Source organism: Hypanus sabinus, chromosome 3 (assembly GCF_030144855.1).
Source record: "Hypanus sabinus isolate sHypSab1 chromosome 3, sHypSab1.hap1, whole genome shotgun sequence".
Taxonomy (NCBI): Eukaryota; Metazoa; Chordata; class Chondrichthyes; order Myliobatiformes; family Dasyatidae; genus Hypanus; species Hypanus sabinus.
In genome coordinates, this window is record NC_082708.1 from 109,629,948 (window position 1) to 109,647,030 (window position 17,083).

The following is a 17,083-nucleotide window of genomic DNA, read 5'->3' on the forward strand; positions in this document are numbered from 1 at the left end:
TATAACGTCCTCACCTTGCAGTTCCTTTGGGAATTTTATTGAACAAAACACAGGCTTACTCAATTTATTTTTGAATTTACCTATCCAGTTATAGAGATAGCTGTTTAGCTGTGTATCTACAACAAAGACAGACTATTCTTGTTTCTGATCAACTTCCACCTGACCATGTCATAGCATAAGCCAGTGAGATAGATAGATAGATAGACAGATAGATAGATAGATCGATAGATAGATAGATAGATAGATAGATACTTTATTCATCCCCAAGGGGAAATTCAACATTTTTCCAGTGTCCCATACACTTATTGTAGCAAAACTAATTACATACAGTATTTAACTCAGTATAAATATGATATGCATCTAAAATCACCCTCCCAAAAAGCATTAATAAATAGCTTTTAAAAAGTTCTTAAATAGTTTACTAAAGTGCATTGAGTGGTAACTTAAGCTCAGTCCTAACCCCGGCACTTTAACATGTCTTGCCCCTGGTGGTTGAATTGTAGAGCCGAATGGCGTTGGGGAGTAATGATCTCTTCATCCTGTCTGAGGAGCATTGCATTGACAGCAACCTGCTGCTGAAGCTGCTTCTCTGTCTCTGGATGGTGCTGTGCAGAGAATGTTCAGGGTTTTCTATGATTGACCGTAGCCTACTCAGCGCCCTCCGCTCTGCCACCGATGTCATACTCTCCAGTTCTGTGCCCACGACAGAGCCCACCTTCCTTACCAGCTTATTAAGACGTGAGGCGTCCCTCTTCTTAATGCTGCCTCCCCAGCACGCCACCACAAAGAAAAGGGCGCTCTCCACAACTGACCGAGGACTGTCATGTCAAAATATTTGGGACTGTTGAATGATTTTGGTAGTTGTAACTGTACATAAAAGATAGTTCCTTCAGGCTGAGATCTATAGATAATGGGTTACTGATAGTCCTATTATTTGTTCAATTGGTATTTGCTTAACTGGAGACCATTACATTAGCATAGTCAAGAGACAATTATACTGCCTGAGACAGAACAACCACTTTCCTCATCTGCTGGAAATCACACTAACGAGTTTGGCTACAGGCATTCGATAGCTTGGAAACCCCCTTCTAGTGAAAACAATTCTGATCTCTCTGAAATGTAATCTCCCAAAAGCTCAGCCATCTCTATTGTCACACTGACATAGTAAAAGGTCAACATTTACAAGAGATGCAGAAAGTTGTACTTATAACTTCCAATCCTCACTGTTAACAGAAATTATCCCTGTGAGTCTTTATAACTATCTCTCTTGCTTTTACATATGTACTGTATCTAAGCTCTTTCTTCTTCTATTTGATTACCTCATAAATCCCTCAAATTGTATTTATGAAAACAATAAGGTTAGCTTTTCCATTGGGAAGTGTTGTTAATTTAAACACTATCTAACTCTCAAGCCATATGAAGTCTTATAACAACAGGATGGAGACTACACTTGAGCCTTGTCGTCCATGCTTTCAGGCCTTTGTACCTTCTTCCCAATAAGAGGGGAGAAAAGAATGTTCTGGGTGTGTGGGATCTTTGATTATGCTGCCTGGTTGACAGAGTTCTAACTGACATACAGTAAAGGGCAGGGACTGTAGAAGCATTGATATACAAAAGGACCTAGGAGTACATGTTCATAGTGCCCTGAAAATGATGACACAGGTGGACAGGGCAGTGAACATGTTCCCTTCATTGACAGTATCAGAGTTGGAACATTGTTGTTGCAAGACATCAGTTACGCCACACTTGATATATTATGTGTAGTTCTGGTCACCATCTTATAGAAAGGATGTGGTAGTGCTAGAAAGAGTGCAGAAAGGATTCACTAGGGTATTGTTGGATTCAGGGGCTTTCGTTATAACAAGAGATTAGATAAACTGGGATTGTTCTCACCGGAGGCTGAGCTGTGAACTTATTGAGGTTTATAAAATTGTGTAAGGTGTAGATAGTGCAGACAGTATTTTTCCGAAGGTGGTCTAAAACTAGAAGTCATAAGTTGAAGGCGAGAGAAGAGGAACTTAAAGGAGATCTGAAGTTTTCCCCCACAGATGTTGACTGTTTTATGGAACAAGCTGACAAAGAGGAATTTGGAGACGCAGGTGCAATCACAGTGTTTGGACAGGCACATGGATAGGAAATGAATAGAGGAACATGGGCTAAATACACAGGAGAATGGAATTAGTGTAGATAGGCATCTCAGTGAGCATGGATACATCAAACCATGCTATTTCCTGTTTCCATGCTACGACTCTGGAAGAATGTTACTATGCACCATATACAAAACAGTGACCAGATCCCTCCGTAAACAGCTTTGAATTTAGCCTCAATGCAAATGGTTTAATTTGAGCATCTTATCCTCCCAAAACTTGATTGGTTTCTTAATCAAGTTCTTAGCCTAACTTCCCAGTAAAACATTGTCCCTTACACTGAGTTGCACATAGATTGTTTTGTAAGGGAATTAGTCAAGGTTAGAAATTGAACAGAAACACTTCAGTTGAGAATAATTAATTCCAGCTCCCGTAAGAGAGAAACTAAAGCACCCTTATTCTTATATTTAAAATCAATTTTAATGTACTTAATGCCCATCTGTACTTTTTCCTTCTAATAGGCTATGACAGGTGAGGCAACTTCACTTCCTGATAAGTTTTGAAATTTAGTACTATAATGTTGGAGTTGATACATTCATGTTACCAAGTTATAAGCATCTTTACATATTCTGTCAAAGGGAGTATTACTGTAGACACCTAGCACATTGTCTTTACTTTTATTAGGTCAGTATTTAATGTAAAATTTAGAAAAAAAAGTAACCAAAGAAAGACCATGATAGTGAGAAATATTTGGTGGATCAGAAACAAGACATATCTGATGTTTGCTGGGTCTAACGCTGCCTGTCTAATAACGAGTTTTGGCTGAGTTTGATTATCTTACTATGTTAGATGTTCTCATTTATTCAGCCACTGTTGTTTATATACAGAGATCAAGTCTGGGAAGTTAATGTTTTACAACATCACAGTAGCAATACTCTAGCTGTTGCATCACATTGTGCATAATAACTTCTTATTATAATAAGAAAATAATAATATGCACATTAAATATTTTAACAACAGGAATCCTTGGATTAGTACAAGTACCCCAATTTTTATGTTCATGTGGTTGAGTTGCCTCCCGACACTAACTGACTGGATTTATCTATGAAATTTAGCCATTTCTGGAAAGTAACTTACTGGCTGTTGCATCTGAACTACAACATTAATGATCAACCCATTTAAAATTAGCAATGAGACCGGATGTAAGGGTACAGCTCTTTGCTATGTTCACTTGATTTTTAGTACAGAACTATGCAGTTTAGTTTATAAGTTGATAAATTAGTGGGAAAGCTATCTCTGACTATCTGAAGAGATGGGACTGAGCAAGTCTCAGGTTTAGTAATGAAACAAATATGGTAACTAAGGGCATGTTTAGAGACACCAGCAATTTATTGGTTAGAAGTTGATATTCAGAGATTACAGTTTTAAATTAAAAAACTAGTATGGATTGTTTTAGGATATTTGTCACAAATAACCCTATGGGAATTGACATAGATTTTTTTTGATGAACTTAATTAAAAGAAATTTAATTTATCTTCTTATCTTTTATACCAGAGCAAGGGAAACACAAATGTACTTTTCGATGCTGCAAAAAGCCTTGGATTTCTGAGTTGATTTTGCTTTCACTTAACCTGTGAATTTTCAACAATTTTGTTCTATTTGCTTGCTTGCCTCTATTTCTTTTACAAAATGTTTGGTTTTGATAAATTATAAATGGTTTTTTAAAGTTGCTTACAGAGTGCTGAGCGTTTGAATTTTTTTGCAGACTGAATTTTCAGCATGATACATGGCTTCTCTTATCTGTGTGTAGCAACTGTTTGTGGGTGTCATTGAATGTGTTCAATGATCTTTTTCCAGGTTAGGTGACGATAGTCATTCAAGCAATTGTTCTAGTTTTTCACTGTCAGCCTAACCCTGTATTTGCAGTATACTAATCATACACCTGTCTTCATTATATCCTATGAATGTAACATATAAATTATGATTAGGGATGACTAATCTTGTTTTCGTCTGGCTTATCCTCATATTTCCAGCAGATGTTACTGACAGGAGCATCATTTTACTGTCTATTGGGGCTAAGTGAAACTCTTCACTATAGAAAGTACATTTTTACTTAGTACTGCCCAAAACACTGCTGGCATATAGGGCAGTAATAAGGTCCCCCATCTCTGTCTGTCCATGTCATCATCACACAAAGATGTAGAAGGAGTCTTCATTGCTGTTTCCATAACAATTTTGTTTTTGACCAGTCAGGATTGTTAGTCCTGAGCTGAACCCCTGAACCTGGAGGACCAGTGGACCACTCTCAGTCTGGCCTCTACCTCTATCTGTTTGGCTTGAGTTACCCAACCAAGAGCCAAACCATAAGGCACTGACTTTAGCCAACATAGCTTTCTGAGTCACTGAGGCACGAAGGCCTCCAAACCCTATGACAAGGTTGTGCTCGTTTTGGAGGAGTACACTTTTAACAACACTAAAATTGTTACAATTACATTTTCCACAGAAAGAAATGAAATACTTTTTAAATGATCTTAAAAGTGGCCAGAATATACATTAATGTGCTTCCTTGTGCTTTAATGCTATGTTCAATATCATGTGATTGCTTACTCTGTTCCAATAAAGACATTTCATTCTATAAATCCATTTCACACTTGTTATTAGATCCCTGTCGGGACGTATTGTTGGAGGTGTGTGGTGGTTCTTTACCTTGATCATAATATCATCATATACGGCTAACTTAGCTGCTTTCCTGACGGTTGAACGGATGGTGTCACCTATTGAAAGTGCAGAGGACCTTGCTAAGCAAACTGATATTGCATATGGAACTTTGGATGCTGGATCTACAAAAGAATTCTTTAGGGTAAGATGGAGGTATTCATATCCCTGTGTTTTGTTTTAGATGCGGCAGAATTAATTTGCATATGGCTAGGCTGAGAACAGAAGCATTTCTATTAAGCATAACACTGTTAATGCAAAGGTTTTGCTTATGGTAACAGTTTCCATTTTTTATTATAACAGGCAATAAGGATCAAATCATATTTATTTTCCATTGGGCAGAGATACTTTATCCTTTAGTCAATATCTTTTTAAATAAGTAGATTATCAGATGATTACAACCAAGTACTGGTAAGAACTTTTCTACCATGTCTACTGTATTTATTTATCAATGGTAACTATATGTCAAGATAGTTCACTGGCCGTCAATAAAATGTCCTGAATTCACAATGATGGCTGATGGTGGGACTAGAAAAATAACACCAGTCAGGCAAAGGCAATGGCAGATTATTTTGTTATAGCCTGCAGGTATTTGTTCTGTTGATGGATGGTTACTAGAGTGTGTCTGAATAATGACATCCTCATTATTGGAAAAGGAGTCAAATATCACAGTATCATTCCAGAAAATAAATAAACACAAAATAAGATATTTTGAAGTCCAATATACCTCCTGAATATTAAGGTGACTACTGAATGTATGTTCATGGTTTTCTGCAGCTATAGTCTCCACTTCAGGGTTCACTGTTTTGTGCATTCAGAGATGCTCTTCTGCACATCACTGTGTAACACATAGAGTTACTGTTGCCTTCCTGTCATATTGAACCAATCTGGCCATTCGGCTCCAACATCTGTCATTAACAAGGTGTTTTCCCTCATAGAACTGCTGCTCACTGGATTTTGTTTTTTGTTTTTCACACCATTCTCTGTAAACTCTAGTAACTATTGAGTATGAAAATCCCAGGAAAATCACAGTTGCTGAGGTACTCGAACCATCCCTTCTGGCACCAGCAATCATTCCACAGTCCAAGTCACTCGGATCCCATTTCTTCCCCATTCTGATGATTGTTCTGAACAATAGCTGCATCTCTTGACCATGTTTGCATGCTTTTATGCATTGAGTTGCTGCCATGTGATTGGCTGATTAGATATCTGTGAGTAGGTGTACGGTGTACATAATAAAGTGGCCACTGAGTGTATTTCCTTGTTATATAACAGACTCAAAAGTCTTGAGGACAGATGTCTAACAGTTGAACTACTTACATCAATGATCTAAGTAATTCTTAAAACATCAAAACCTCATTTATAAATGCAAAATACTGCAGATGTTGGAAATATGATCATAACCTAAAAAATGAATAAATAGTTGACATTTTAGGCCATGACCCTTTAAATGCTGTGTTAGGCAGTATTAGTGGAGAGAAAAACAGAGTTAATGTCCTAAATGTTTCATTTTCACACCGGAACTAGGTATGTTTAGAAGTGAAAACATTTTAAATGGCAGAGAATTTTGGGGAGAGGAGAGAAAGAAAGGAAGGCTAAATTAGGGGACTCAATGGAAGTTAGTAAAAGTCTCAGGATCTGTTATTTTTGTGCTGATTTTTATTGTCAATGCAATTATTGCTCATCTTTCATTGCTCTTAGAAGGGAATGGTAAACTGTCTTCTAAAACTGCCGCAGTCATCCTGTAAACGTACTGTCTTTATTCCAGTGAGGAGGGTGGTCCGAGATCTAGCTGTATATTTCAGGTTTAGGATGTTCTGTGATCTTGACACAAGATAGTGAAGGGGGATTGATCGTAAGTGTCTGAGAGGGAGAGGGAGAGAAAGAAAATATAAGCTGAAGTAAATAACAGAGCTGTAATGATAGATGGCGAGGGATTGCAATCTCAAAATTAAAATCTGGCCTTTCAGGACAGAGATGAAATATCTTCACCAGATAGTCATGGTTCTTAGAATTCTCTATACAAGTGCAGTGGAGGATTAGCCACTGAATATGTTTAAGGCAGATATTCATTGGGTTTTTGAGAGTAAGGGAATGAAAATTATGGGATTAATACAGGAAAATTTGTTGAGGTTATATATGAGGTGTTAACTCATTGAATAGTGGAGCATGTGCTAATGGCTAGCTGGTTTGTTTCTTTTGTTCTTACACTGAGTAGAAGGTCAGTAAGGCAGCTGGGGCTTGGACTCTGCCTTGAGGAGCTTCTGCAGTGATGTCCTGAAGCTAGCATAGTTCATCTCCAACAAATACAATGATCTTTCTTTGTATGAAGTATGAGCATTTTCTCATTATTGTCCATTGACTTTAGTTTCACTCCCGGCTCCATGTGTCACATTTTGTCAAATGGTGTCTTGTTGCCAAGAGCAGTTAGTCTAACCTCACCACTGGGATTTTGCTGTTTGGTCCGTGCTTGGATCAAGATTGTGATGAGATCAAGAGCTGAGTGATCCTGACAAAACACACTGAGTTAACATGCATGAGTAGATTCTTATGTGTAAGAGCTGCTGAATACACAGTAATATTTGAAATTTAAAAAAATGCAGTGATAATACTGGAAATCTGAAATAAGGGCGCTAGAAATGGTGGTTGTATTTGATGTTATGTCCAGAAGGTTATGATATATCTTAATTGGAAGATGGGGCATGCTTGTATTGTTGTGCAAAGCAGGTACCTAACCTGGAAATTTATCACCCCTGTGTATTGTACACGACACCAGACTACATCATGAACAGTGAATGCAGGGTAGCACCTCAAAAGAACTGTATATAAATCATGCTTACTATGGAAACAGAGTTCCTGGCTCCAGAAGTTGGGAACAGAAGATATAAAAAGAGGTATATTTTTAATCAAAAAGGTTCTGTGGGAAGGGAAATGGTGAAGATGGAAGAATAATTAAGAGCATTGTTGAGGGAAAAGTCTTTCTCTGTAAAGGCAAAGTGAGGGCAAGATGTGTTTGGCAATGGTAATGCTTTGGAAATGTTAGAAATTCTAGGGGATAATTTACTGAATGTTAAGAATTCTGGCATAGAAAATGAGCTTACTCAGAATATTGTACAGTTCTAGGAGTGCAACATTGCAGGAACTGTAACATACATATTAGGGGTGGGAATGCAGAGGACCATTGATAGGAATATTGTAATGATAGGAATTATTGTAAAAATGAATGTAAAAGAGACTGAGGAACAGAGAATGGAATGGAGGTTATATCAGAAATAAAGCAGAAAGAAGTCAAGCGCAAACATGAGAAAATCTGCAGATGCTGGAAATTCAAAGCAACATACACAAAATACCAGAGGAAGTCAAAATTAGCAAAATGTGGCATGGGGCTTGTATTGGTTACCTAGCACTAGTGTATTGGTGAAATAGGGAAGTGGAGGAATGGAAGGGTATGTCAGATGTTCACCTCCTGAAGGTAGCAACTGGGTGGAAGTTAAAGACCTTTCACTTTATCTTTAATCAGAAACCCAACCTGCCCTCTTCCATTATTTCTTTCTCCTGATTATACTCAGTTTCCGTGAAGATATTCCACTCATTTTCTCCAAATAAATGTGCTGTTGTGAAAATCTGTAGGGGTACAAACTAATTCTAACTTCATCAAGTATCTAAAAATTATCTCTTTCATCCCCCTTTATCAGGTAGATTATTGTATTAACAGTGCCACTACTTGCTCTTATCCTGAACTAGAAAATTTTATTACGTTTGATGTAAATTTCTCTCTTGCTCTCACATTGTCCATCTCTGACTTGACCCTCCTCTTCCTTCACCTCTCCTTCAGTTCCATAACATTCTCAACAGCACCTGAGATAGAAACTTAGAAAACCTATAGCACAATACAGGCCCTTCAGCCCACAATGCTGTGCTGAACATGTCTTTAGCTTAGAAATTACCTAGGGTTACCCATAGCCCTCTATTTTTCTGAGCTCCATGTACCTGTCCAGGAGTCTCTTAAAAGACCCTATTGTATCTGCCTCCACCACCATCGCCGGCAGCCTAGTCCACACACTCACCACTCTCTGCATTTTTAATAAAAATTTACTCCTGACATCTCCTCTGTACCTACTTCCAAGCACCTTAAAAATGTGCCCTCTCGTGCTAGCCATTTCAGCCCTGGGAAAAAGCCTCTGACTATTCACAAGATCAATGCCTCTCATTATCTTATAAACTTCTATCGGGTCTCCTCTCATCCTCCGTCGCTCCAAGGAAAAAAGGCCGAGTTCACTCAACCTGTTCTCATAAGGCATGTTCCCCAATCCAGGCAACATCTTTGTAAATCTACTCTGCACCCTTTCGATGGTTTCCACATCCTTCCTATAGTGAGGCGATCAGAACTGAGCACAGTACTCCAAGTGCAGTCTGACCAGGGTCCTATATAGCTGCAACATTACCTCTTGGCTCCTAAACTCAATCCCATGATTGATGAAGGCCAATGCACTGTGTGCTTTCTTAACCACAGAGTCAACCTGCGCAGCAGCTTTGAGTGTCCTATGGGCTCAAACCCTAAGATCCCTCTGATCCTCCACACTGCCAAGAGTCTTACCATTAATGCTATATTCTGCTAACATATTTGACCTACCAAAATGAACCACCTCACACTTAACTGGGTTGAACTCAATCTGCCACTTCTCAGCTCAGTTTTGCATCCTATCAATGTCCTGCTGTAACCTCTGACAGCCCTCCACACTATCCACAACACCACCAACCTTTGTGTCACCAGCAAATTTACTAACCCATCCCTCCACTTCCTCTTATAAAAATCACAGAGTAGGGGTCCCAGAACAGATCCTTGAGGCAAACCACTAGTGACCGACCTCCATGCAGAATACGACCTGTCTACAACTACTCTTTGCCTTCTGTGGGCAAGCCAGTTCTGGATCCACAAAGCAATGTCCCCTTGGATCCCATTCCTCCTTACTTTCTCAAAAAGCCTTTCATGGGGTACCTTGTCAAATGCCTTGCTGAAATCCATATACACTACATCTACTACTCTACCTTCATCAATGTGTTTAGACACATTCCCAAAAAATTCAGTCAGGCTTGAAAGACATGACCTGCCTTTCACAAAGCCATGCTGACTATTCTTAATCGCATTATACCTCTCCAAGTGTTCATAAATCCTACCTCTTAGGATCTTCTCCAGCAACTTACCACTGCTTAAGTTAAACTCACTGGTCTATAATTTCCTGGGCTATCTCTACTCCCTTTCTTGAATAATGGAACAATATCCGCAACCCTGCAGTCCTCCGGAACCTCTCCTGTTTCTATTGATGATGCAAAGATCATCGCCTGGGGATCAGCAATCTCCTCCCTCATCTCCCACAGTAGCCTGGGGTACATCTCATCCGGTCCCGGTGACTTATCCAACTTGATGCTCTCCAAAAGCTCCAGCACATCCTCTTTCCTTAATATCTACATGCTCAAGCTGTTCAGTCTGCTGTAAATCATCCCTACAATCGCCAAGATCCTTTTCCATAGTGATTACTGAAGCAACGTACTCATTAAGTACCTCTGCTATCTCGTCTGGTTCCATATACACTTTTCCACTGTCGCACTTGATCGGTCCTATTCTATAACCATATAAGCATATAATAATTACAGCACGGAGATAGGCCATCTTGGCCCTTCTAGTCTGTGCCAAATGCTTAATCTCACCTAGTCCCACCAACCAGTAGTCAGCCCATAACCCTCCATTCCTTTCCTGTCCATATACCTATCCAACTTTTTTTAAATGACAATATTCTCTCACGTCTCATCCTCTTGCTCTTCACATACTTGTAGAATGCCTTGGGTTTTTCCCTAATCCTATCTGCCAGGACTTTCTCATGGCCCCTTCTGGCTCTCCTAATTTCTTTCTTAAGCTCCTTCCTGCTAGCCTTATAATCTTCTAGATCTCTATCATTGGCTAGTTTTTTGAACATTTCACAAGCTCTTCTTTTCTTCTTGACTAGATTTACAACCTCTTTTGTATACCACAGTTCCTGTACCCTCCCATCCTTTCCCTGTCTCATTGGAATGTACCTATGCAGAACTCCACACAAATATCCCCTGAACATTTGCCACATTTCTTCCATACATTTCCCTGAGAACATCTGTTCCCAATTTATGCTTCTAGGTTCTTGCCTAATAGTCTCATAGTTCCCCTTACCCCAATTAAACACTTTCCTAACTTGTCTGTTCCTATCCCTCTCCAATCCTATGGTAAAGGAGTTAGAATTGTGATCACTATTTCCAAAATGCTCCCCTACTGAGAGACCTGACACCTGACCAAGTACAGCCTCTCCTCTTGTAAGCTTATCTACATATATTGTCAAGAAACCTTCCTGAACACAACTAACAAACTCCACCCCAACTAAACCCCTTGCTCTAGGGACACGCCTTTTGATTTTGTGTTTTATACTTACATGCCAATTGATATTTGGGAATTAAAATTAAAAAATCCTGCCTTGATGACTCTGTTATTATTACACCTTTCCAGAATCTGTGTCCCAATCTGCTCTTCGATGTCCCTGTTACTATTGGGTGGTCTATTAAAAAATAATTGTTAGCCTTACTAATAACAGCCATAACTCAAAAATGGTTCAGTCTGAAATATTGCTCAGTTTCCTGCTGTCATTTTAATTCCCTATCTTCACCTACTCTGAATTCTGTTTTTCTTCCTCCCCTACACTGTTTCATCATCAGAATAACACACTTTAGCTCCTAGGCAATGACACTTTGAATAAATTCTGTTGCTAAGCATTCCTGACATCTTTAGTTAAGACTGTAAGGTACAGGAACAGAATTAGGCCATTTTGGCCGATTGATTCTGCTCTGCCATTCAATCATGGCTGATCCTTTTTCCCTCCTCAATCCCACTCCCTGGAATTCTCCTGGTAACCTTTGATGTCATAGCCAATCAAGAACCTATCAATCTCTGCCTTAAATACACCCAACGACCTGGCCTTGTGGAATTAACAAATTCCACAAATTCACCACCATCTGGCTAAAGCAATTTCTCCGCATCTCTATTTGAAATGGATGCCCCTCTATCCTGAGGCTAAGCCCTCATGTCCTAGACACACCCACCATGGGAAACATCCGTTCCACGTCTATTCTTTCTAGGCCCTTCAACATTCAAAATGTTTCAATGAGATCCCCATTCATCCTTTTAAATTTCAGCAAATGCAGCCCCAAAGCCATCAAATGTTCCTCATATGATAACATTTGCTTTCCCAGAAGCATCCTTGTGAACCTCCTTTGAACCCTCTCCAATACCAGAACATCTTTTCTTAGATAAGGAGCCCAAAACTGTTCGCAATACTCAAGCTGAGACCTCGCCAGTGCCTTATAAAACCTTAGCATCACATCCCTGCTCTTATATTCTAGACCTCTTGAAATGAATGCTAACATTGCATTTGCCTTCCTCAACACCAACTCAACCTGCAAGTTAATCTTTAGGGTGTTCTGGACAAGAACTCCCAAGTCCCTTTGCATCTCAAATTTTTGGATTTTCTCCCTGTTTAGATAATAGTTTTCATATTTATTTCTTCTACCTAAGTGCATGACCATGTATTTTCCAAACATTGTATTTCATTTGCCATTATTGTCCGATCTCTTAATCTGTCTAAGTCCTTCAGCAGCCTTCCTGTTTCTTCAACACTACCTGACCTCACACTAATCTTCATAACTTCTGCAAAACCTGGCAACAAAGCCATCTATTACATCATCTAAATCATTGATATATAGCATAAAAGGTAGCGGTCCCAACATTGATCGCTGCAGAAAACCACTGGTCACTGGCAGCCAACCAGATAAAGAGCCTTTTGTTCCCACTCACTTTGGTCATCCCAATGCTCTAACCATGCTAGTAAACTAACTGTAATACCATGAGCTCTTAACTTGGTAAGCACCCTAATGTGTGGCACCTTGTCAAAGACCACCTGAAAATCCGATGTACAACATTGACCGTATCACCTTATTTATCCTACTTGTAACCTGCTCGAAGAGTTCCAACAAGTTCGTCAGGCAAGATTTTCTCTTAAGGAGACCATGCTGACTTTGTCCTATTGCTACCTCCTTCAGAACAGATTCAATTTATCTGGTCTGGCTGACTTAAGTACCTTTTTGCCTTTCAACTTTTTGAGCAACTTCTCCTTTATAATAGAAACTGCACTCACTTCTCTTCCCTCACACCCTCCAAGACCTAGCATACTGCTAGTGTCTTCTGAAGTCTTCCACATTTAGTTCATCTGCCATCTCCATTACTATTTCTCCAGCCTCATTTTCTAGCGGTCCTATATCCAATCTCATTGCTCTTTTTTATGTACTTGAAAAAGCTTTACCTATCTACCTTGCTTCCATATTTCTCTTTTCCCTCCTACTGATTCTTTTAGTTGCTTTCTGTAGGTTTTTAAAAGCTTCCCAATCCTCCTTTCTGCTAATTTGGGTTTGTTGTATGCCCTCTCTTTTGCTTTTATATTAGCTTTGACTTCCCTTGTCAGCCACGGTTGTACTATTTTGCCATTTGAGTATTTCTTTGTTTTTGGACTATGTCTATCCGACACCTTCTTCATTTTTCCAAGAAACTCAAGTCACTGCTGCTCTGCTGTCACCTCTATCAGCATCTCCTTCCAATTTACTTTGGCCAACTCCTCTCTCGTACCACTGTAATTTTCTTTACTCCACTGAAATACATAGAAACTTGCAACATTTCTTCCAGTAATTTCTGTTAATTCTTCAGCACTTGCACATCCTCTAGACTTCTATGGAAACAAATTGAAGAGATGAGTTCCTCTACATGTGTAAGATTGGACATAGACTGTAGCAACTTCCAGTTGCCAGACACTTTAATCCATCTCCCCATTACCAATATGTCTGTTCTCAGCCTCCAGTATTTCTGACATGAGTCTAAAGATAAGTAATTAGAGATTAAATGCCGACATGAACTTTGAATTCTCCATCTTCCATTAACTGCTCCCCATCTGCCCTGTTTTCTCTCCTCCAGAATCACCCAGCCTGCATTTGCTCTCTTTTTCACCTCTTCCACCAGTCCATCTGCCCATTACCCATACATTCCTCATATTGACCTTGAACTCCTGTTATAGCCTTGCAACTTATTGACTGTGTGCACTACAATTTCTCTGTAACTGTAACACTTTATTCTGCATCAATTTTTTCTGACCATTTGCACAATTTGATGGGGGTTTTTTTTGCATGATGTGGGGGAGGCAGAGTTTGATGTTTTTTTTTTCCCTGGAATGGGTTTTATGGTTCTTCTTTGTTTCATGACAGTCTGTAGGAAAATTCTTTGAGGACATATTCCTATGTCCATTTGTTATTACACTCAGGATTTACATCTGAGATAAACTTCAGTATCATCATTTAAGCCATTCATTAACAGTGACTGCGAGACAGTGAGCAAGCACTCCACATCTTTAATGTTCTTTCGGACATTCTTGTAGATGAGGTGGAGAGGACCTGCATGCTGAGCAAGAAGTTACTGAGGTCAGAAATGAAGCAATTTAATGAGGTAGCAGCCAGGAAAACAAAAGCCATTGGGATCCTGATCCCCATGCGGATAGAAATGTAATGCCCTCACCTGTGTGGACAAGGGTGACTATATCAACACATCAAAGATTGAAAGTACATTTATTATCAAAGTACGTATGCAATATACAGCCCTGAGATTCATCTTCCCCACAGACAGCCATGAAACAAGAACCGTGGGACCTGTTCAAAGGAAAAAAAATTATCAAACACCTCCCCCCCAGCATGTGCAAAAAAAGTTCAAATTGCGCAAATGGCAACAAAAATTGATTGAAAACACAGAATATAAAACACAAAAATCAAAAGGCATATTTTATTTCAGCACAACGTTCATCATCTGCAGGCTGCCCCAATTCAAAATTGCCCAAAAATAGCAACAAAAAAAAAAGCAGTGATTAGAAAATAGAACACGTCAACTGCAAGGATCTTCCCTTGAAGCAGCAAGTGAGAGGGAGAGAGAGACTGCCACACGCAGACACCTTCCTCCAGCAGCAGTGAGCGAGAGGCTGGTAGTCAGTGATCCAATTCACCACCAGTTCCACAACTAGACCCTTGTCCTAGCCACAATAATGCTCAAACAAATCTTGCACATGGTTCCAACTGTTCCCAACTGTAGCAAGCACATCATTCACTACAGAATCCTCCGCATCCTTCCTTCTATTTTGCAGGAGAAAGGAGGTAAGTAATGACAGATTGCAGAGCTGATGTAAATTCCTCAATTCATTGTCAATGTTACATAAGAAGCACTCTTTGCAATTATAGGCAAGCCGTCTCGGATACAATGATCAACCAGAGGGAAGATTGTTATAGGTGATTTTATACTTGGAAGTAATGCCCTTTTTCACAATCAGTTATCCTGCTTCCCACAATATTGTCTCACTAGCTGCAAATTCCTATCACCTGCCGTCTTTACTCAAAGTGACCTCCTGTTGTACCTCTTTTGTCCCCATTCAGATAGTGAAGACATCCAGGTTCCAACTGGTGATCTGCGGTGTTTGGAAACAAGCTCATGGTGTCACTCCATCAGACACTTCCATTCAGTAGCTCTGAGTTTGATGTGCACACTGATTCATCCACCAGGCCTGAGTGCCATGACACTTGAGGAATGGGGATGCAGGAGGAGGGTAGCTGAACTGCTTGTTCCATGGAGGAGAAGCTCAGACTCTGGTTTTGCACTAGAGAACTCAATAAGGTCAATGACAGGTTATAGGCAGATAATGATGCACATTACATCAAGATGCTTGAAGAAATGTTAAGTATAACCTACATAATAACTCTGGAATGCTGGAGCGTTCATCCCAGCCTTGTACAGTACTTACACTGAGCACAGCGATTGTCATCCCTAGCATGGAAGTAGGGGCAAGCTCTTTGTCAAAACTATATGACATGGTCTCATGTCCGATGCGGACTATCTATCGTCAATCCACTCGGTGTATAACTGTTGCCATCATGGCATTAGACACCTGTGCTCTTAGGTTTTGAGGGTGCCTGACTCTCGTGCAATCTTCCCACAGTTAGATTACTGTGATTTCAGTGCCTATGATATACCAATTTGCTGTTCTGCCCCAAGGTGTCTGCATTTATACTTCTGCTACTGCTTCTCTGTTTGTGTCCTCAGTGTTCTCAGGCAGATTGTTCACTCATTCTGCTGCTGCTGCTTGTAATAAAAAAATTAACACTTCATGAGCGGAATCTAAAAGCGTCGAATTGTTCAAGCTGTCCACAGCCTCCTCCATTTCAAATGAGTGATCATCCACCAACTGAACAGAAGTGTAGTGTGTGCACATGGGCATAGAAACAACAGTCAGCAGAAGTGTTAAGGGCAAACCAACAGCTGTATGCTTTTGATTGAATGCATACATTAGGAAGCTGATTGGCTTACTTCTTTGATTAAGAAAAATAGAAGATCCGTGCAAGTAGAAAAATTCTGCAGGTATAGGAGAGAGTGCACTATAGGAAGGATGTTGAGGCTTGGGGAGGGTGCTGAAGATGTTTACCAGGATGCTGTCTAGTTTAGAGGACATGTTCTATCATGAGAGGTTGGATAAACGTGAGTTGTTTTCTCTGAAACGGCAGAGGCTGAGGGGAGATCTGATAGAGGTTTGTAAGATTATGAGAAGCACAGGTAGAGTGGGCAGAGAATATCAGTTTCCCAGGGTTGAAATGTCTAATACTAGAGGGCACGCTTTGAAGCTGAGAGGGGGTAGGTTCAAGGGGGATGTGAGGGGTAAGTTTTTCACTCAGACAGTGGTGGATACCTGCAATGCCCTGCCTAGTACGGTGGTAGAGGCAAATACATCGGAGGCTTTTAAAAGATGGTTGGATAGCCACATGGATGTAAGGAAGATTTGTGGGATATGGACATTGTGTTAGTAGGAGGGATTAGTGGTTGGGTGTTTTTGATTCGCTTTTTAGCTGGTTTGGCACAACATTGTGAACTGAAGGGCTTGTTCTTGTGCTGTCGTGTTCTATGTTCTATTTATCACACAGTGCCTAAAATATACCTCAGAATGAATTATAATGGATCTAATCATTAATAGCTCTGAGTTGAACTCTTGTCCCATATGAGTGCAGTCCATTGTGTTCTGCGCCTTCAGGAATTCTGTGAGGTACATACGTCACCATGCCTTCTACGCTTAGCTTGGAAGGCAGTGAGTTCTCTGTTCTCGGCTCTCTTCTGGAGAGCCAGGGTGAGTTCA

The 17,083-nt window shown here is 39.9% G+C and overlaps 1 protein-coding gene across 3 annotated transcripts in view; it reads left to right on the top strand.

Moving 5' to 3' along the window:
- Positions 1–17,083, top strand: part of gria2b (glutamate receptor, ionotropic, AMPA 2b) — a 126,286-nt gene that overhangs the window by 103,883 nt on the left and 5,320 nt on the right. For all 3 annotated transcript variants that reach the window (XM_059963359.1, XM_059963360.1, XM_059963361.1), the window contains exon 12: positions 4,749–4,947. In XM_059963359.1, the coding sequence (XP_059819342.1) occupies positions 4,749–4,947 (199 nt within the window). The remainder of the gene's footprint in view (positions 1–4,748; positions 4,948–17,083) is intronic.